This window comes from Annulohypoxylon truncatum (assembly GCF_022578515.1).
Source record: "Annulohypoxylon truncatum strain CBS 140777 unplaced genomic scaffold F4807scaffold_14, whole genome shotgun sequence".
In the NCBI taxonomy this organism is placed as follows: domain Eukaryota; kingdom Fungi; phylum Ascomycota; class Sordariomycetes; order Xylariales; family Hypoxylaceae; genus Annulohypoxylon; species Annulohypoxylon truncatum.
Genome location: NW_025953800.1, coordinates 547261 through 567092, shown reverse-complemented (window position 1 = coordinate 567092; position 19832 = coordinate 547261). Strand labels below are relative to the sequence as shown.

General features: G+C 49.9%; 7 protein-coding genes and 1 non-coding gene across 8 annotated transcripts; 5 read left to right on the top strand and 3 right to left on the bottom strand.

The window, feature by feature from the left end:
• Positions 1-373: 373 nt before the first annotated feature.
• Positions 374-1861, bottom strand: F4807DRAFT_451506 (delta endotoxin; the record flags this gene model as incomplete). The annotated part of the gene is made up of 1 exon (XM_048000243.1): positions 374-1861. The coding sequence occupies one exon, from the start codon at positions 1859-1861 to the stop codon at positions 374-376; it is 1488 nt and encodes a 495-aa protein (XP_047854731.1).
• A 1763-nt stretch (positions 1862-3624) lies between these two features.
• Positions 3625-6079, top strand: F4807DRAFT_424267 (general substrate transporter). The gene is made up of 3 exons (XM_047997856.1): positions 3625-4573; positions 4634-5150; positions 5223-6079. Exons 1-3 carry the CDS (start codon positions 4188-4190, stop codon positions 5871-5873), a joined length of 1554 nt encoding a protein of 517 aa, XP_047854730.1. The 5' UTR covers positions 3625-4187; the 3' UTR covers positions 5874-6079.
• A 12-nt stretch (positions 6080-6091) lies between these two features.
• Positions 6092-10480, bottom strand: F4807DRAFT_73215 (uncharacterized protein). Its single transcript, XM_048003411.1, has 3 exons — positions 9117-10480; positions 7917-9067; positions 6092-7865 (listed from the first exon to the last, which is right to left on the bottom strand). Exons 1-3 carry the CDS (start codon positions 10225-10227, stop codon positions 6675-6677), a joined length of 3453 nt encoding a protein of 1150 aa, XP_047854729.1. The 5' UTR covers positions 10228-10480; the 3' UTR covers positions 6092-6674.
• A 1287-nt stretch (positions 10481-11767) lies between these two features.
• On the top strand, positions 11768-13222 carry F4807DRAFT_73090 (uncharacterized protein). Its single transcript, XM_048003410.1, has 4 exons — positions 11768-12033; positions 12204-12811; positions 12885-12973; positions 13061-13222. The coding sequence occupies exons 1-2, from the start codon at positions 12009-12011 to the stop codon at positions 12809-12811; spliced, it is 633 nt and encodes a 210-aa protein (XP_047854728.1). The 5' UTR covers positions 11768-12008; the 3' UTR covers positions 12885-12973; positions 13061-13222.
• On the top strand, positions 13143-15419 carry F4807DRAFT_73082 (glutamate decarboxylase). Its single transcript, XM_048003409.1, has 4 exons — positions 13143-13550; positions 13634-13924; positions 13991-14035; positions 14101-15419. The coding sequence occupies exons 1-4, from the start codon at positions 13473-13475 to the stop codon at positions 15229-15231; spliced, it is 1545 nt and encodes a 514-aa protein (XP_047854727.1). The 5' UTR covers positions 13143-13472; the 3' UTR covers positions 15232-15419.
• A 188-nt stretch (positions 15420-15607) lies between these two features.
• On the top strand, positions 15608-16834 carry F4807DRAFT_460039 (uncharacterized protein; the record flags this gene model as incomplete). The annotated part of the gene is made up of 1 exon (XM_048001461.1): positions 15608-16834. The coding sequence occupies one exon, from the start codon at positions 15608-15610 to the stop codon at positions 16832-16834; it is 1227 nt and encodes a 408-aa protein (XP_047854726.1).
• Positions 16835-17614: 780 nt separating this feature from the next.
• Positions 17615-17687, top strand: F4807DRAFT_t73. Its single transcript has one exon. It is a non-coding gene; the product is annotated as a tRNA-Lys (tRNA).
• A 109-nt stretch (positions 17688-17796) lies between these two features.
• F4807DRAFT_73076 (Alpha/Beta hydrolase protein) lies at positions 17797-18978 on the bottom strand. The gene has a single exon (XM_048003408.1). It carries the CDS (start codon positions 18860-18862, stop codon positions 17882-17884), a length of 981 nt encoding a protein of 326 aa, XP_047854725.1. The 5' UTR covers positions 18863-18978; the 3' UTR covers positions 17797-17881.
• Between the last annotated feature and the right edge of the window lie 854 nt (positions 18979-19832).

Below are 19832 nucleotides of genomic sequence, written 5' to 3'. Positions count from 1 at the left end.
TTTAGTTTCAGGTTGAACTTTGGAACCTAAGGGATACAACATCATTTACTCCCTCGACACCATGAACGGACACCTGCTTGCTAAGTTTGCGACTGAAGTGGTGACACTGTGGTCAACCGTTTACAGGTGAAAAAAGGATGATTCATGTTGAATGAACCAATTCCACACTCGCACTTGCGCCATATACCTACTCTCCTTGATTAACCATAGAGATGCCCGGAGTGCCACAACTGTTGAAGTTGAAAAACCAATATAAAGCACGTGGAGAGAAAAATAGCATGCGATGAGGGACATAATATTAGCCAATCTCCCACCTACGTCGAAACCCCTCGTCTTTTGCCATGAGGCGGCCAGCTGTTGTTCAGCTCGTCGTCTAGCCTCGCGAAGGGTCAGTCATCAATGGCCTAAAGCCGAGTATGATACCCTCGCAGCCCGGCGGGATATGAGACTCGTAATTGGTGATGATGACGCTCGTCAACTCGTAGCCGGGGGGCGCGCCGCTTTTCTTGATCGTGGCATGCCTCGCATTCCCATTTTCGATTGAACGACCTTTATTGGTGACAAACTTGACTTTACCTAGCTTATGGCCGTACGTGACTTCGAACGATTTAATCCATTCATCGGCCCAGAGGTCGAGCTGTTTCGGCGCGCCCCCGGTGCTGGATCCCTGCCAACTACCCCATGACTGGCCCTGCTTGATCTGCATGCCGTCGATATCGTCCCATGCCCGCACAATCAACGACGTGATGGGCGAGCTGCGGTTGTCGACGCGGGGCGGCGTTGAAGGGTCCCATGAGGAGTAATACGCGTAGCGGCCGAATGGACCGTAGAATATCTCACGGTCGAGGTTTTTCATGGCGGACTCTGTCATGGACGCGCCGGTCATGAAGGGCCAGAGCTCGGCGTAGTTGAGGACGTTCATGATCATGCTTGTATCGTACTCGGCGTAGGCTCTGTACTTGCCGGCATCTGCGCCCCCTTTATCGCCGACATCCTCGTAAGGCTTTACTTGGTAGCGCCCTTGAATGTAGATTTTCTTTGCGTAAGAAACGTAGTCCACATCGTCGTTGCTATCCTTGGGGCTCTTCCCGGATTCAAAAAGGTCTGCATAAGCTTCTTTCCACGTGTCGATTACGTTGGCTGGTATGCCCAACGCTGGGCCTGCCTTGATGGCATTCTCTAGGCAAGACTTCTGTCGGGATAAATCCTTGTCATCCGGCATTCTGTAACCTTGTTGGGGTGATGTTTTGGCTCTGAACTGTGCCTCCATGGCTTTGATATTCTGAGGAGAATACCCCCACTCTCTGCCCTGCTTAATACCGTCGACTAACAACGCAAGATATATGTTAGCCACAAGAGCAAATAAGGGAAGTGAGACCACCGCGAAACGGTCGAGCTGAAACTGCGGAAGCGCGGCCAAGACCACGCTGCTAAATGCGACGTGAGAGGTTTGAAGAGTTCTCGCCGCTTGCTCTTTATCGGCCCCCGTCGCATTTTTGAAGTCTTTCAAATACTGGCGGTAGACTTTCATGTTTTCCTGGATGCCCTTGATCCTCTGCCTCAGGACCTCCAAGTGGTATTGCTCAATCTTGGAGTCGATCAGTTTCTCGATGCGCTCGCGTAGGCCCTCCCAGATTTTCTCCATCGACATGGGCGAAGAGAAAAAGATTGCGCCTAGGAGCGAGGTAAACGCCCCCAGGACGCCTCCAATAACGGGGATGAGCTCAGCGCCCAATGCGAGGATAGAGATGACATACTGGCCGACTTCATCACCGTCGTTGAAATCTATGCTTATGCCGCTTTCCGCGGCTTTCATCACTTTGGTGAGAAGGTCATTGATGAATTTGTCGTTGACATTCATTTTGGAGTGTCTTGTACTCAAGATAAAAGGGCTGAGTGAGCAGTGATTTCTTGCATAAGACTTTTAATGATAATTAGTTGGAGAGAGTGTATATAAGTGGTTGGTAGAGTCACTTTTCTGGCCGTGGGAAGAAGGACTGGTCGAACTCCTTTATACTTAACGGGTACTCCATCTCCTGTTTGTAACAGCACGCTCTCCGCAGTAGGCACATCCGTGTGCTAAGAATCGATTCATACTGCTAATCTACAGGTTTACGGACCTACAGATCTACAGTCCTATTGGTTGACTGATATACTGCATTTTACAGATCTCTACAGATCCATTGATCTACTAACCTTGGTGTAGCAGCGTATCACTAGTGAGTTGTTCTACGGTTGGTTTTGATGCCGTTGATGCGTGGATAGTGTACTAGCACTAGTTTGTGACGCTTCCTCGTGCCTTCGGCACTGCACTTTAACTAGAAAACGGGCAGTAATCAAGATATACCAAAGGTTAGCCGATGTACTGAAATTTGGTGTAGTTCTTATCTTATGAAGATCCTTACTTTTCTCAATTTCTTGTGTGCTTATTAGAGAGATACATGATAGTATAAGAGACGTTCTATATATAAGAGAAGTATCGTCGTTAATCGCTGCCCGTTTTACTAGTTAAAGCGCAGTGCCGAAGGCACGAGGAGGAGTCATAAGCCAGTGCTAGTACGTGTGTTGGTGTCTGTGTATGTGTATGTATGTGTGTATAAAATTCGAATGTTGCAAAGTGGTACTTAGGTTGTACGGAACTTCAATTTATCGTTGACCTTGTTGTCGCATAGACCACCTGGCTGACAATCTACCTAGAGAACAGGTATCTTTTAGTCTGCCAGCTACCTGCCAGCTACCTTATAAACGAGTAACGCTTGTTGTCGTATCTAATAATTATTTAGTTTTCTAATGACTCTCTAGCTTTGCTATTTCCTGCTACGAGGTAATTAACCTGGTTATCGTTACACTTATTTAGCTGATGTTGTACCTAGGTACCTAGTTGCTACCTAGTACTCGTATAGCCTTGAGGCAGGTGTATCGGTGGAAGGATTAAAAGAGAGGATACTTGGCTTGTATCTGCTGTGTCGAAGCTGGGATAAAGTAGTGCGCTAGAGTTGCGGCACTATCAGTACGTAATGTCTCAGATAGTTGGCTACAACTGAGCACTTTGAGTTCCATTGTGCACATTAGACTGCCAATTGAACATGTTTGAGAGTATGACGGCAAAGTGATGCTCATTGAGATAATGCGTCTAGAACAATTGGTTGCATCATACATTATACGGCACTGCTCTGTATTACTGTTATTATTGGGTTCCAATCACCACTTTCGATTAGATACATCGAGGATCAGAGATACCAGTATCAGAAGTCTCGTATGTGAGAGCTGGAGACCGCAATGCTCCTGGGTGGTTTTATAAGGACCTGTTCGCAGTTTGGCCCTAAGGCCTTAGACAAAGGGAGGCTTATGTATGCATGCCGTGTTCTTTGGCAGGGGTTAGTTTAGAGCTTCCTGTGCAACAAGACATATATTTACTAATCCTGTAGTTAGGCCTTGTGATATTAAGGAACGTTTAAAGCTTATAGTTTAGTCTGTAGAATGTATTTATCCTGTGTTTTTCGTACTATATTGGATCTCATCTGCCCTCTCCTGTACTCATGTTCCTTCCACTGTTGAGAAGTTGATATCCATTTTCTTTCCTTCTCATGCAGAGAAACTAATCTGAGGTTGAATGGGGAGAGGACCTTTTCTAACGGTATCATATTTAAGCAGAATTTGATTATATTGAGAGAAATACACAGGAAATCAAACAGCATATCCAAAGTCAAATAACTTAAAACATCTTCAACTGACAAACCCCTATTCCAATTGTGGAGTCATTCAGGGGGATGCTTTGCTTAGTCATCAACTTCGTGCTCCGGTCGATTTAAGGTACTTCCGAAGTAGGCAACTCCGACCACGTCCTACGCCCTTTGAGTCTTTGAGCACCGATCCTTCCCCGGAGTCAATGACTTGCTGTTCGGCGAATCAGTTACCTTGAGAATAACGCCTTCACGATACGATAAGATGCGCCTGGCCCGTGCCCTGCATCGACATCTATGGACCCCTGCTGCTCTTGCTGACCGTATTTATGGCCGACCAACCTTTGATGATGATCAAGATGCATTTTCCTGTTCTTCTCTTACTTGGGGTGTAGTAGAAATATCTTGGACCAACTTACTAAATATAATCACTCAACCCTGGTGCGCATGAGAACGTGATCACGTACCCACCAGTGCTCTGAGAAATTTTCAAGCTGAGCCAACATGCAGCTCACCAGCTTGCTGCAAAAGCCCTCGGGCTATATTCTGGCCAGTGTACTCTGCTCGCTGGGAGGGTTCCTTTTCGGCATCGATACTGGTATCATTGGCCCCGTCACCGTAATGAACGATTTCACCAAATATGCTGGTAATCCGTCCCCTACAATCCACGGTCTGATCGTATCGTCTATTCTCATACCTGCGGCAATTTCGTCCTTCTTCGCCGGTAGAGTTGCGGATGCGCTTGGCCGCCCCCTCGGAATTGCCATCGGCTCTTTCATCTTTGGCACCGGAGCTGCTCTCGAAGGCGCCTCCGTGCATATTGCTATGTTTATTGTCGGCCGCGTCGTCGAAGGAATTGGTGAGGGGCTTTATCTTAGCATGATGGTGGTGTAAGTTCGCGCCTCATATCCGCCTAGACATTAACTTAATTCTAAGTCATCCCGATCTAGTTATATCTGCGAGATTTCACCCCCTCGCTACCGTGGCGCCCTAACCACGGCGCCCCAACTACTCACTACTCTTGGCTTGGTCACCGGCTTCTTCACATGCTACGGCACCGCTAATATGCAGTCGTCATTCTCCTGGCGTCTACCCTTTATCCTGCTGGCTGCATACTCGGGCGCCTTTTCCGCCTCAGTCCTCATGTGGCTCCCGCCCTCCCCGCGATGGCTCACCCTCCACGGGAAGACCCAAGAAGCCTCCGCGGCCTGGGACAAACTTGGCGTTGCTGCCGCTGACAGGGAGAAGATCCTAGACCAGTACGACGCTACCGTCGTTGAAAACGCCATCCCGGACGCCAGTGGCAACATCAGCGCCGGCCACGTCGCGTCGACCACGATCGCCGTCCCGAAGTCGAAGAAAGCCGAGATGCTCGACGTGCTGTCTTCGGACGCTCGCCCTCGTCTGATTCTAGCCGTCTTCCTCATGGGTATGCAGCAGCTAAGCGGCATCGACGGCGTTCTTTACGTAAGCCCACCCCCTTTTCCCCCTCATCCTCCCCCCTCCATCACTTCACCCCCAAACTAATAACTCCCCCAGTACGCCCCGCTCCTCTTCCAACAAGCCGGCCTATCCTCCAACGAATCCACCTTCCTCGCCTCCGGCGTCTCCGCGATCCTGATCTTCGGGGTAACCATCCCAGCGACCATCTTCGCGGACCGATGGGGGCGTCGCCTGAACACGATCCTCGGCGGGCTAGGCATGACGTTGACCATGTTCCTCATGGGCGCGCTGTACGCCTCCTCGTCGGTGCACGCGGGGACCGGGGCCGGCCGCTGGGTCGTCATAGTCTGCATCTACGCCTTCGCCGTCATCTACTGCGTGTCGTGGGCCGTCGGCATCAAGGTGTACGCGGCGGAGATCCAGCCGCAGCGCACGCGCGCGAGCGCCACCTCCATCGCGCACGGCAGCAACTGGCTCAGCAACTTCCTCGTCGCTCTCGTCACGCCGACGCTGCTCGCGAAGACGAGCTACGGCGCGTATTTCCTGTTCGGCGGCTGCACGCTCCTGACCGCGGCCGTGTGCTGGGTCTTCATGCCCGAGACGCGGGGCATGAGCCTCGGCGAGATTGACGAGGCGTTCGTGACGAAGAGCGGTCTGGCTAAGGTTAGCGGGGTGAGGGAGTGGGCGAGGTCGTTGCAGGGAAGGGTTCGGTGGAGGAGGCCGGTTGCGGTGGATGTGGATGCTTGAATGTATAGGTACGTAAGAGCCAGGAAAGGGTCTTGTATTGGATTTTCCTGTCGAGTGCCTAGGTAGGTGGCCAGCGTGCTAGATATATACGAACCGAGATTAGTCATAGCCATATGTAGTGCCTTACCCTGGTTGGTGGGTGGACTTTGAAAGCATCCCTCAGAAAGCAAGTACTCATCAATCAAATTAAGAGGTCACTTAATCCATGCTACAATACTTTTACTTGCTAGTGAAGAGTCTCTCACTCATATTGACAAAGCGCATAATGGTATTCGAACCAATCATGGATGAATTCAGTAGGGTTCTATTGAATACATATAGCTCGTAGCGCTATGTCCATGAAGGTAGGACTGAAAGGGGGGTTTCGTGCGTGTGCGCGGAAGGGAGGAGTTATGTACATGGTATGAAGTGGAACGTAGCCGTCTCGGGTTTCCTATCAATCCTCAACCCGTGACAGACTTATCCATATGCCGCCCTGTCTCCCTCGTCGACCTTCGTCCCGTCCATCCGGTTATATGCAAATCGTGCCAAGCATCATTAGCGAAGAAAAGGAAAAGCCAATGAAAATAGGGAGTAATGCCCGCCATGCACGGAGGAATAGGTATTCGTAGACATCCCTCCCAGAAAACGCCCCCATACCACCACGATAAGCCGCACGCCTTCCCCCCTGCCTAGGTCCAGAGGGAAATGAAAATAAGGTAAAAAATAATATCCCGTCAATAGGGTATAGATTAGGGATTGTAAGAATTATTGAAATGCGCCGAAAAAGGTTGCGAACCCTACAGAGTTATAGAATTGGTCCTATCCTCGTTCTATACTCTCTGGGCTCATCATGCCGGTATCATCCTTATCCGTCTGGCTATTGTTGCCTTGGCTCTGTGTACTTCCGACGCGTTCCATCGGCGGGGCGAGAGGCAGAGAAGCGACGTTCGTTGGTAGGGTTCCTCCATTCGGCATAGATATACTCTTTGCCTTCTTCGGACCGCCTTTCTCAGGACTCTGATTTGCTGCCTTGCTGGCTTCGGCTGCCTGGGCTTCCATTTTCTTTTTCTTTTTGTTGATGGCGTTTTGTTCCTTGGGAGGGCGCTTTTGAGGAGACACGATCTTGCCAGTTGCACCAAGACGCGGTCGAGGTCTTCGCTGCTTGACAGGCAAGTCTTCATCTTCCACCAAAGGTGTGTCGCCATTAGCGTGCAGCTTAGCGAGGAAGAAGTTCTTGACAAGTCCGATTTGCTCCTGGATGTTCTCCTTGGTAACGGGGTCGGGAGGAGCAAGATCTTCGAATAGGACAGCATCAGAAGGACCTTGAGTCGGGTTCTGGACCTGGTACTGGTTGCGAACCCTAGACTGGAGGAGATGGAGAGGAACAGAGAGCATGCCACCCATCTCACCAGCGAGGCCAAGTTCCTTAAATCCAAAGAAGTCCTCGCCCAGTTCTTCAGCGAAGTCACCTCCGATAAACTGTTCACTCCCGTCGTCAAACGCGGCGGCACCGTCCGGACCTCCTGATTCCATCACAGCAGGACGTAGCAGATCGCCTAAATGTGCCTTCATCCGTTCGTGGATACCAGTGAGCTTATGGCCGAATCTCTCAACTTCATCCTTGGCATAGCTCTCCAGACCCTCAATAGAGTAGCCCATTTCAGACAAGGTGTGTAGTAAGGCCTCCTCGTCGCTGTATCGGGGTTGGGCTGTATAACCACGTTGAACATACTCTGGAGACGGGTCTTTCATTTCGATCTCCGTATAGTTCTTGAACGTAGTGACAATCTTCCCGAAATAATCAGCGGCGATGTCAGTGATGGCGTCCATCGCAGACGGCTGAAACTCTTCAAAGCCTGCATGGTAAAAGATCTTTGCAACGGATCGTTGCAGACCTGCTCTGCAAACCTGCGGTGCCATCACAATGTTGTCGCCACATACGACGTGCGGTTCAGCATCCTGCTCATAAAACGGCTCTGGGTTGTACTTTGGAAACTGGTTGGCGTAAACCTAGAGGATGTTAGTTAAGAGATCCTTGTGCGTAGTGTGATAAGATCATACCTGAGTCTGGAGCTGCATCTGCTTTATAACCCCTATCTTCGAACAAATCTTCCTTGTTTCCTGCATTTGCCGGATATTGGCATCGAATTTCTGGGAGAGGGCACTCTTAGGAGCAGTAAAATAACCCGGTGGTAGAGTATGGAGAAATTCCTCGTGCTGGTTGATGGCGTTGCCTTCCTCGTCCTCGATCCACTGGAGTTTAGGTGGGATATCGGGAATAATGCATTGAGGCTCGTAATAAAAGGGGAGGCATTTTTCTTCATCTTCCTCCATGCCCTCTGCGAGAGTCTCAGAAGCCTTTTCCTTGGTAGCACCTGACGAATCCTGAGAACGACCGGCCGATGCAAAGGCTTCTGCCTTTTGGCGGTCACGCAGGTAGCGACGCATACCAGCCCTGGTTCGAAGTATTGCAGGTTCATCGACGTTTAGCTTATTCTTGTTAAATAGCTGGTATCGCGCCTTGGTAATTAGAGCACGGTCTTTCTTGGTCACCTGCTTCCAGATTTTATAATCCTCGTCCTCGTAGGCTTCCTGAGCAGCTTCGTTCAACGCCTGTCCCAGCACCATTCCATTTAGTTCGGGATCATCAATGTCCATAGCGTCAACATTGCTACCCATGCCTGAATGGCCATTGAGCCCACTAGGCGTCATAGAACCACCAATGGGCGGTGTCCCAAAGCCGTTGCTGCCGTCTAGTTCGGAGCCTTCACGATGAGCTTTTGCTAATAATCCGTTTAACTGTAGCGTCGGCTTCTGTTCCATGTTAGGTGTCCCCTCCTTTTGGTCAGAGTGAGTCTTTCTCGACTTCGTTCCTTTGGCACCTCCGGCGATTCGGCCGCGAGACGACATTATCGGCTCGTCGTCAGAATCATCGCCTCCATCATCGTCACCACCATTCTGTTTACGCCTCTCCTCGGCTTCAACTTCGGCACGGGGACGAATAACCAGGTCGGGGATTAAGGGAATGAGTTTCTCGGCTTCCTTGCGCATACCATTGGCCATCCGCCTAAGCGGGTGATTCATGTCTTGATTATAACGTAGACAGTTATCCCAGATTAAGTTGAGGTCGGTGACGAAATCGGCCTTGGACTTGTAAGTTAAGGATTTGAGCTTCTTCGTCATGGATCCGAGGTCCATTGGCTGTTTAATGACTAGAAGAGCGTCAGCATATATGTAAAGTTATATCATCGTGCAACTTACAATTATAGTAGTCGGGAGCATCTTTCTTGTTCACCCTTTGAAGGAAGGGGGTGGAATATTCGGTATGCGCCTTAAGCTCAGTTAAGACCTTTTCTAATGCTTCGTACAACTCCTCCTGGTTGACGTTCTCTTCGCTAGCCCACTTGCTCCTATTCTTGCGGACTTCATTCATAAGAGAGCGCAACTCAGCGTCCGATGCGCGCACCATGTCGCGCTTCATATCTATGCGCGCAATGAGGTGCTTAAGGGTGAGACTGGACGCGCCCAGGTTTGCGCTGCTAAGCGACCCATGGTTTTCGCTAGAGGTGGCTCCGCTGGCATTGTTATTGGTATTCTTGTCCATTTCAGCTTGAAGCTGTTTCTCCGACTCCTCGAGCTGTTGCTGTTCTAGCATAGCAGCTCGATCGTTCTCCAGGGTATAAAATACGGAAAAGAAGCTACGCTTGGCAGCTTCCTCGGTATCTTTGCGCGCATCTTCAAGTTGCTTGCGCGCGTCTTCCAACTTGTTGGCTTGCGCCTGCGTTGCTTGCGATCCCTGCGACGCATCTTCCTTCGCCCGATCGTATAGCTTGTCGGGCGACGGCGCGGAAGCTATAGGAGAACTACCTGACTTGGAAGGAGAAGGGAGAGCTTTCGAAGCGGCGACAGCGGCGGCTTTGGACTTTAGGGAGGATAGATTGGTAGAGTTAGTGTCAGGTTCATCTTCGTCGTCATCGTCGTCGTCATCATCATCTCCGTAATCATCTTCGTCGATTACTCTCTTAACTCTTTTAGGGGGGCGTTCTTGTATGGCGGAGTGATCAGTAGTCGGGGGAGGGGCGGAAGAGGGAGTCGAAGGCCGTCTCCACGATTCTAAAATTTCGTTGTTAAGTTCGCCATCAGGGCCATACAAAAGCGCAATCTTAGCCTCGTTCTTTCGCCGCAATTCGGCGAAGTGAGCTCGGAGGCGTTCCTCTTCATTATCAGATGCCTCAGGCACCGACGCGGCGGAATTATCGATAACTTCGCTAGATCCGGTGGTAGAATCATCAATATTGCGAAAAGGACGCTTCCCTACAACATGATGCTGTTGTGGAGGTGGCCAAGAATTTTGGCCGTTCATGATGGACATGATAGCCTCGTAGGCGTGTTAGAGTGATAGGCGGGTGGCGGTAGCCATACGGGAGGAAAAGACAGTCGCGTTTCTTGTTGAATTAGGGCGTCGGAAGCCCCTAAATTGACATAGGTAGAAAGAGCGACATCGAATTAGATGAGAGAAGTAATTTTGGAAGGAAAATGGATAAGGATGGTGATGCCTCGATGGGTTGCATTCAAGGCGATTTCGCGTATGTTCAAAGGGTGAGGTCTGCGAAGTGAGGTTTTAGAGCGGATCTCTCCCACTGTAGTCTTGCCAGTAGTGCCAATAGTTGATCACTGTCTAGTCGCTCTGGTCGCTGTGGTAAATCGCACTACCACATGTACCCTAGTACTTGCTATACTTTCCGTGGCGTCATGTCTAACGCCAAACCTCACCTAACCTTCCTAACTTTAATGTACACTATTAGTGTTCGGATGTATCCAAGTACCTACCATTCGCTACTAAATGCAGTCTTCTTCCTTTACAGGGGATATCAACCTGTCAGTGGACTGCTAGCATCCACTATAAATTGTCCATTCATACCTATTCGGGACCTACGCCGGTCGCGTACCTTCCTTATTAATTCAGCATTCGTCGCGTTGACATCGGCTACATTTGAATTTGTAAGGTACAAGTGTCAAGGCAATCGCAAATAATAGTACAAAGGCAGATGCGTTTAGCTCTAGCATAAAACGCCAACATATTGAGTTAAAATCTATTATCTTTGTCTATATCGTTTATTACTGTCGTTTTATGAGATTTACGAGGTTTCTTTATCGTATTTGAGTCTTCTTCAAAGTGCATCCCCATATTGAATGCTTCCTTGGCTCTGTACTTGAAGTCGATATTCCTGACAGAACACATCTAATAGAAAGGGCCCCGCAAACAGCGAACTTCCAGAATCGAATGATCCGAATCACAATAGGTATCTCCCAAGTCACGTGCCATTTGTCAAGTTTACAACTTGAACCGCACCAATCCTAAGCGCACAGCCACAATATCAGATGGCTTTCAGTAGTTTTTTATAAATAGCCTCAGTTGGTTATCCGTCACCGCACAAAGGTTGACAGAAACTGTGCTTACACAAGCATGTAGATACAAAATTGAGTCGATTTCTAAAGTTTAAGCCTCAATTCTAAATATGATAGAAATACGGCTAAACCTGCATGTTCCGAAATCCGACGTCACAAACTGTGGAGAGTGCCTGAATCTGATAAAGTGCGATAAGTTGCTAGTGGATCTAGGTAACCCCAGGCGTGCCAGGCGTGCCAACTAGGCAAGACGGCCAGCCGCAGATATGTATGTAATGCTGGGTACATCAGTACCTCCAAGATTATGCATTTGTTACGTAATTATATAGACATTTAGGTAGTAGATACCTAAGGCAACCAATCCAAAATCAAAGTGTGGGGCAGACTCTTTCAGGTGCAGCTTAGGTAATTCAGCTCACACCGCGGCTACGACGTCGGGAACTTTGTAGGTACTTAGGTACACGTACTCGTGGGCTTCAAGGGCTCTAGGCTCAAGTGTGACGAAAGAAAGAAAAAGGTGGGACCTCCGTACTATTCCATCGTAGGGAAGCAGCTGCTTACACCCAAAGCTTACCTACCCTTGCAGCCCTGGCACCAGCTTCTTCGTTTCGCCGTTTCGGAAACAGATACACACCTCTACAACTTTCCCCGACATATCAAAATTCTCCTTCACAAGAAAAGTGTACAACAATCGGAATCATGTTCATGCAAATCATAACGGCCTAAGTACCCACCGACTTGAATATGCGCATTCGTCTGCCCTTTGCAGGTTAGTCTCGCCGCCTTCCTCCTCTTTGTTGCTACCGTCCATGGATACGCTGTTTGATAGGCAGCATTCTACAAGATCCCCAGACGTGTGACGATGATCTTCGGGATTAACTTACCTTTTACATCCATGCCTGGTCTGGAGAACCCCTAGCTAACAACTACACTCCCTAGGTGTATTTTTCCTGCTATGCCTACTCGCAGGCTACGCAGGGCTTTCGTCCCTCCAACTCGACACCATCGTCAACGATAAAGTTCTACACTTCATTACCTTTTTCCTCCTAACTGTCGCCTTCTACTGGATCATCGACACCAACCGCCGCCGAACTCTCAATCTGACCGCCGTAGTATGTACGATATGTCTCGGCGTCGGTTCCGAATTCCTCCAAGGCTTTCTGCCCAATGGCCGGGAATTTGATCCTTATGACATCGTCGCCAACGTCGTCGGCAGTGTACTGGCCCTCGGACTATGCTCCTGGTACCATCTCCGGATGCTGGAGAGAAAGCGACTACGCCGGCAGTACAACGCCGTACCAGGTGAAGACGTCGAGGACCTCGAACTCGGTGAAGGGGTTGGGCTTCAAGAAGAGGGCGTCATTCCGGCCGGTGGAACCGAGCGAGCCGCTACACTAGAGGAGGAAGTTGACAACTGGGACGAGAACGCGGTAGACGCCTGGGACGATGGTGAAGACGAGGGCGACCTAGGAGTTAGCAACGGAAATGGGAAGGCGCACGACCAAAACGGAGGAGAGGTGGCCGATACTAAAAAGAGAGTCGACTAGGTACGCTACGAGAATACGATTGCAACGGTTGGACGGATTGAATGATACCTTTTTTTCTTCCTCGGGCGTACAGTTAGGTTCCATTACACGGCGTGAACTTCATCCGCATGTTGGCACCTTCTGGGAATCATCATGGCATATGTACGGGTTAGGATGAGATTGGTATGTGATTCATAGGCTACAAAAAAACGCAATTGCTGGTTTCTCCAATATTTTTTCTCACTTGGTGAGATATTAACTACAACACAGTTTGTATTTGCTTCATTCTGATCGGTCGCTTAATATCGCCGACGCCTAGAAAGGAGCGCCTACCTAGGTTCTATATACGAAGGCAGCATACATGACAGAGTGAACTAACTAACTTAGAACAATCTACCTAACTAAACCTCTTTTAATAGCTCTCTATTTCGATCTTACATTAGAAGTTCGGCAAGCACGCGATCGACGTCAAATAATGATCCGAGAAAATAATCATTCAGTGGGGTCTCGGCAAATACATGCGACATAGAAGCCTCTAGACAGAATGGGAAGTCCGAAAACGCTGATAGATAGAGATACGTAAGTCGCAATGTTCAAATGAGTAGTGAAATTGGGGTAAGAATTCTCTAGTTCATTTTTTACTCTTGTTCAAGATTTTTTGGCTTGGATAGACTTATTCAACATGTCCTCAACTACCAAAACGAACGGCGCCAAGCTTGGTGGGGAACCCTTGTTAAGTAGGGCAGATGAAGTTGAAGATGTAAGTCAAACTCCCAATTCAACAACACCACCCCAATATAACTTATATACTTGCTCGATATTACATAGCTAACTCATCTCTAGCTAGTTGATGCAGTGAAATCTCTCATCGTGCCATTTATCCGGGATGCGGACAATGCTGCCTCGACTCGAGCCAGCGGTTCTATAGGTCCTGATAGCCAAGGGGCTCCAGGTCGAAATGTCTTAGTAGATTTGCAGAAGCCAGAGGACTTAGTGAAGAAACTAGGATTCTCAATCCCCGAGGACGGGACCGGAAGGGAAGGATTATTAGACGTTATCCAGACCATCCTCCGCTACAGCGTGAATACATGGGACCAGGGGTTTATGGACAAGTTATACTCGGCCATCAACCCGGTGCGTTACCATCTCACCCTCCTCTTTATGCCAATGGCATCTAGTAACTACTTACACAAATAATAGGTTGGCGTAGCATCCGAGCTCCTCCTAACCGCACTAAACACCAACGTGAGTCACTCCCCCACCAAACCACCATCCCCCCTTTCCCTCCCCGGAATTCTAACAAAGCGCAGGTCCACATCTTCAAGACCTCCCCAGCCTTAACCATCATCGAAAAGACCACAGCCCGCAAACTCGCCAACCTCTTCGGGCTAACGGGGCCCCGGGCCGGCGGGATAAGCTGCCCGGGCGGCAGCGCCTCGAACATGACGTCTCTCGTGATCGCGCGCGCGGCGCTGTTCCCCGACACCAAGAGCGGCGGCAACGCCGGCCGCGCCTTCGCGCTGTTCACCAGCGCGCACGGGCACTACTCCGTCTCAAAGGCGGCGACGACATGCGGCATCGGCGCCGACGCCGTGGTCGCCGTCCCCGTCGACTCTTCGGGAGCCATGATCGCATCGGAGCTGCGCGCCGCGATCCTCAAGGCGAAGGACGAGGGCAAGACGCCGCTGTACGTCAACGCGACGGCCGGGACGACGGTGTGGGGGTCGTACGACCCGTTCGCGGACGTCGCGCGCGTGTGTCGCGAGTTCGGGGTCTGGATGCATGTCGACGGGTCCTGGGGCGGGTCGGCCGTGTTCTCGGCTGCGCAGCGCCATAAGTTGGTTGGTGTGGAGCACGCTGACTCTGTCACGGTTAACCCGCATAAGATGCTCAACGTGCCGATCCCGTGCTCGCTTCTGCTAACTAACGACGTCGCCGTGTTCCAGCGCGCGAACACGCTGCGCGCCGGGTACCTGTTCCACGACCCCGGCGCGGACGAGGAGGTCTGGGATCTGGCGGATCTGACGCTGCAGTGTGGACGCAGGGGCGACGCGCTGAATCTCGCGCTCGCGTGGGTGTATTACGGCGATAGGGGGTTTGAGAAGAGGGTCGATGGCGCGTTTGAGACGGCGGCGTATCTGGCTACCCTTGTACAGGAGTCGGATGACTTTGTCCTGCTGTCGAGTAACCCGCCGCCGTGCCTGCAGGTGTGCTTTTACTACGCGCCGGGCGGGGCGCTTGCTGACGACGCGGAGGAAAATACGCGCCGCACGAGGGAGATTGTGGCGAGGCTTGTGCCGAGGGGGTTCATGATCGATTACGCGCCGGGGGAGAAGGGGAGCTTGTTCCGGGTGGTGGTGAACTGCTCGACTTTAAAGAGTACGGTGGGGGGTTTATTTAAGGCGCTGAGGGAGGCGGGTAGGGAGGTTGTTCCTTTGTGAAATCGTCGCGGAATTGATTTACTAGACAAACGTCGATGATTCTGAACACCTGAGTTTGTGTGTATATATGCATATGGTTGCCCTGATCAGGATAATCCAGGCACAGCTCAGCTTCGCGTGTGCTGAGCCGTAGCAGGTGGATCAGATTCGCTGAGGGCTTCCCCGCAATCGTCCAAATCTAGCACGATACTTTTACAACAGGCCTCAATTTGTCAGGAGGTTAAGTACCTACTTATGTATGCATCCCTTTTTGTGTTGAGATATCATCCCACTTCCAGATGTTCAAGACCTCGATTTATGATGCTTTCCGTACGAAATTCAGATCCTAGGTATATTAGTAGCGACACTTTGTAATGTCTATGGCGAATAGAACACGATGGACTCATCAACATTAACCTTCTCGCCAGAACGCTGCGCGGACCTACACAATCAGCTCCTCGCAAAGGCAACCGAGCACAGCCTAAACATACAAATCGAGCAAAATCTTGCCCCTCGTTTTTTGGACATAGCGCCTGAATTCGCTGAAGTCCCCTCCCTGGACGATATGCCGTTGTACCGCTTTTTAAGCCTGCTCCATACCACGCCACCGGCCGTGAATGGAGTCGTGGATCTGCTGACTCCGTTCGTGTACCAGCCAGACCCAAGGACGTTCTGGACCGATCGGGTCGGTCACGAGCCGTATTTCATTCTGCTTTATGGTCAAAATAATGGTGGTTCGCCTGTTGACGGCGGAATCTATCTTGACATCCAGTCGTACAAGGCTGTCTGGCATAGTGGAAACTCCCCTCGTTTTCCACCTCCCGACCAGTGGCTACCACTAGAGGTGATATTGCAGAAGTCACTCGATGCGTGGGCCACGGGCAAGTTTTACTGGGATGTACAAGAAGCTGCCATCAAGGTCAGAAGCTGGACGGATCACGACGTAGAGCAGTCCGTCGCAGCCTTTCATCGCCTTGTTTCGAGCATCGAGCTCCGCATGCCATTCAAAGGCGATGAAGCTCATTCTCACCGCCGCCTAGAGCCTCTGGATGCCCAAACCTTAGCGCCATTCAAGATGAGCGCCTTTGCGACCAAATTTCTAACTACCGCAAATCGGCCGGACTTCCCCTTTGTCGCACCCGGAATCCGCGTGTTCACGCCACACCTCCTTGACGAAATCTACGGTGCCGAGGCCTCAGAATCGACGCGCCGGACCCACTGGCTTGGAGACGAAGAAGACTGGCCGACACTGATTCTGCCCGGCATCGACTCCGTACCTGACGACGTCGGCCAGAGCACGAACCACGATATCAACTCTTTCGACCAGAGTTGGGGGTTCGGCAAGTTTACGGTTAATCGCCGAAGCGGACTCTACATAATGCCCGACATAGGCAACTCAGACTTAGTGCGTCTCGTTGCCGGCTCCGGGCTCTGTAGCGCTTGCGAGTTCCAATCTCCGTGTCGATGGGGTCCGCCCAGAGAACCTCGACTCGCGGAAGTCTTCGACCATTGGACGGCCCTGGTTGAGAACGGCACGTGGTCGGTTGATGCAAACGGCGTTTCTACTGACCATGCTTGGTTTACTGAATACACGTTTGTGGCTAAGCCACCGCCCGTACTGTAATCTAGCAGATCATATAATTCGATTCGCTACCTTAGGTATCTATTTCTTTGTTTATGGTGGTTATGGTGGTCATCGTAGACTCATGTATAATGGCGATAAACATGCGCCCAAATAACAATTCGCCTTCAAACGTGGCTGTGGAGTGACTTGTTTGTAGATGTCTTCAACAAGTAGGTCTTTATGCTGAACCTAATATCCACTATCCTATGTTAGTACCTAGGTATGTTTGATGACAACTGGCTCGTCTATTGCTTCTTCAGCTGACCGTTTTTCTATTTGTTGTCTCACGTATGCAACATTACTTCAAAGACAAACGACAATTTGTCCCTTAAGATGTCTCACTCCATTTGGCAGGAATTCTCTTAGCCTATCATCCTTATATATGAAAAGCACATTTCCCAGTTACTACTTGAGCTCTGGATTCCTATTCCCTCAAGCATTCAAAATTTGTTCAACATATTCTGATTTTTCATCCCTTATCTAACTTCGATTTCTTCCTGTCTATGATAGGATTACTCATAATATATTCTTGCTCTCATTTATGGCTCCAGGTTAAATCTAGCTTTTCCGTCTGTCAGTCAAATTGCGTATCCTTTCGTAGGTAGGCAGGTAGGATATTGACTTCAAGCGGAATCCCAGAGGTTAAAGCCCTTCACCTGGCCATCGGAATGCAAACTTTATCTTGTGATTGGCTAAGCTGACTAACTTTTACCCCACCGCACGCACAGTTTGGGTTATAGTAGTTGACATCAGCTTAAGTTTCCATCGCCGGTTCATCCGGCCCGGTTAGCTCAATCGGTAGAGCGTGAGACTCTTAATCTCAAGGTTGCGGGTTCGACCCCCGCATCGGGCTCAATCCCCGATGCCTCTCAGTAAATGAGAGATGCAACGATTTTTTGGCTTTCTTTTTCTTCCCTTTTCCATTCTGACTCACGTGATGGCTCTGTTTCACTAACCCTGGTTTGGCTAGTCCCTATTGTGGAGTGGGTATTCCAATTCATTTCGAGTTTTGAATTCACAATCTATCTCATCTTGGTATCTCATAAATCATAAATCCTTAACCCACCGCATCCGACCTTCAATGGCCATCTTGGTACCATGGACCTCTGTGGCCCTTTCGAACCCATGAGGCAACCCTGGGAATAGATGAAATTCAACCTCAACATTTGCTGCCGCCAATCGCGCCGCATACATTGCACACTCATCCCTGAATAGATCTAATCCGCCAACGTCGATATACGTGGGAGGCAGTCCTTCTAGGCTTTTCGCCCGTCCTGGGGCCGCATACGGGCTCACATCCGCCTCGTCTTTGCCCGCTTTATCCTTGCCCACGTAGCTTTCCCAGCAGACCTTGCTCATGTAAAGCGGGAAAAATACGAATTCAGCTAGGGCATCAGCCGATGAGGCATTAATGGACCTATCGTCTAGCATAGGATACACAAGAATTTGCTTTTTGAGCGGAGGGTCTAGAACTCGATCGCGGGCGAGGAGCGCCGTTCCTGCAGCAAGACCGCCACCAGCGCTTTCGCCCATGACAGCGAGTCGGGATGGGTCAACGCCGAGCTCCGCGCCATGTGTCGACACCCATTCAAGACCGGCGTAACAGTCTTCGACCGGTGTGGGGTCCGGGTGTTCTGGCGCAAGTCGATAATCGACGGCGAAGTACTGAACGCCTGAAGTAATCGACAACGTAGTTATTGCTGGCGCAAATAAATCGACGCTTCCGATAACCATTCCGCCCCCATGGAAAAATAGAACCGCTGGTTGCAGCGTCTTGCTGGCTGCCATCTGCTCCGCGGTGGCGAACCGTGTTATTTCGATTTCAGCGCCGTCATGGGAAACGCACGTGTACTTGGTCCTGATGATTCTTGGCTCCGGTGGAATGTTCGCCAACGCGATGTTCGTCAACCTGTCGCTAAACTCCCGGAATTCAGGTATCGACTCGAAATACGGCACGTGCAGCTGATCTTTGAATGGCTCGCGCCACTTCGCGTACTCAGGATCGAATTTTAGGGTCTTGCCCTGCATGGTTCTTTCAGCACTTGTGTACTACGCTTCAGATTGGTCTTGGATTTGACTTGAGCGACAAAGCTAATCTAGCAACTTAGTCAGGGGTCAATCCGGTACGAAAATTAGGTGAGTTTAAGGTAAGAATGTCGTTGAATTCACGAGTGGTGCATGAATGTCTAACCAAGGTGGTCAAATACAAGATGGCACTGTTTTATATTTATTTGACCATGGCTAGGGTGCTACCTTGAACTCAAGTTGTACAACTACTTGAAACAGCGGCGTGATGACTTATCCTTACTCCAACGTTGCTACTAAGACTCCAACAGGGTTCCAATCTTGCTTCAACTCCCGGTAAGGTAACCGATACTCCGTCTCCAAGGATGTTAAAGAGAGCGGAATCTGGATCCCACCGATTTCCCGAATATGTCTCCGCACCAGTCAAGCTAAACAACATCCCTTTCCACCGGAATGACTAAGATAACATTGATCACTTGGAGCTGTCTACCCTAGGTATATTTAGGTGGACGTCGATCTATTTCCCCTTTCAGAGACTTTTGGTTTTCAAAATGATGCGGCTTATTGCGCGTTGGATGAGCTGGACGACGTATTGCTCTCGGCGTCCAAATATTGGTCCGTTTTTAACTCATCGAGACCCTGGTAATACTGCATGCTCAGACTATGGACCGTAGGTAGGGTTGATAAACTCCGTGTCTACTCGATGCTCACATGTCTAAACGGAATTAGAACTTAATCCCATAACTACTTTTTTGTAGCATTTCTTACGTAACCTACCAGCCTTATTCTAACATCTATTCAACCCTCAATTGTCGAAATCTGACTTGAACACGGACTGCTTAATCTGATAGTATCACTAATCCTAGATACTACCCATATAAGTGCAGCGGTGTCTAAGGCTATCGACTTATGGCATTCAAATCACTTAAGTCCTCGCTCGAATCATACGATTGGAGTTTATGTTAGATGCAAA

Bases quoted from the DNA above. Each gene is read 5' to 3' on its own strand.
- F4807DRAFT_73090 (XM_048003410.1), top strand. From the start codon at position 12,009: ATGCGCATTCGTCTGCCCTTTGCAG. The intron at 12,034-12,203 runs GTTAGTCTCGCC...TACACTCCCTAG, and splicing joins CATTCGTCTGCCCTTTGCAG to GTGTATTTTTCCTGCTATGC.
- F4807DRAFT_73076 (XM_048003408.1), bottom strand. From the start codon at position 18,862: ATGCAGGGCAAGACCCTAAAATTCGATCCTGAGTACGCGAAGTGGCGC.
- F4807DRAFT_73215 (XM_048003411.1), bottom strand. From the start codon at position 10,227: ATGTCCATCATGAACGGCCAAAATTCTTGGCCACCTCCACAACAGCAT. The intron at 9,068-9,116 runs GTAAGTTGCACG...ACGCTCTTCTAG, and splicing joins TGCTCCCGACTACTATAATT to TCATTAAACAGCCAATGGAC. The intron at 7,866-7,916 runs GTATGATCTTAT...AACATCCTCTAG, and splicing joins AGATGCAGCTCCAGACTCAG to GTTTACGCCAACCAGTTTCC.
- F4807DRAFT_73082 (XM_048003409.1), top strand. From the start codon at position 13,473: ATGTCCTCAACTACCAAAACGAACGGCGCCAAGCTTGGTGGGGAACCC. The intron at 13,925-13,990 runs GTGCGTTACCAT...CACAAATAATAG, and splicing joins TATACTCGGCCATCAACCCG to GTTGGCGTAGCATCCGAGCT. The intron at 14,036-14,100 runs GTGAGTCACTCC...AACAAAGCGCAG, and splicing joins TAACCGCACTAAACACCAAC to GTCCACATCTTCAAGACCTC.
- F4807DRAFT_424267 (XM_047997856.1), top strand. From the start codon at position 4,188: ATGCAGCTCACCAGCTTGCTGCAAAAGCCCTCGGGCTATATTCTGGCC. The intron at 4,574-4,633 runs GTAAGTTCGCGC...ATCCCGATCTAG, and splicing joins TATCTTAGCATGATGGTGGT to TTATATCTGCGAGATTTCAC. The intron at 5,151-5,222 runs GTAAGCCCACCC...TAACTCCCCCAG, and splicing joins GCATCGACGGCGTTCTTTAC to TACGCCCCGCTCCTCTTCCA.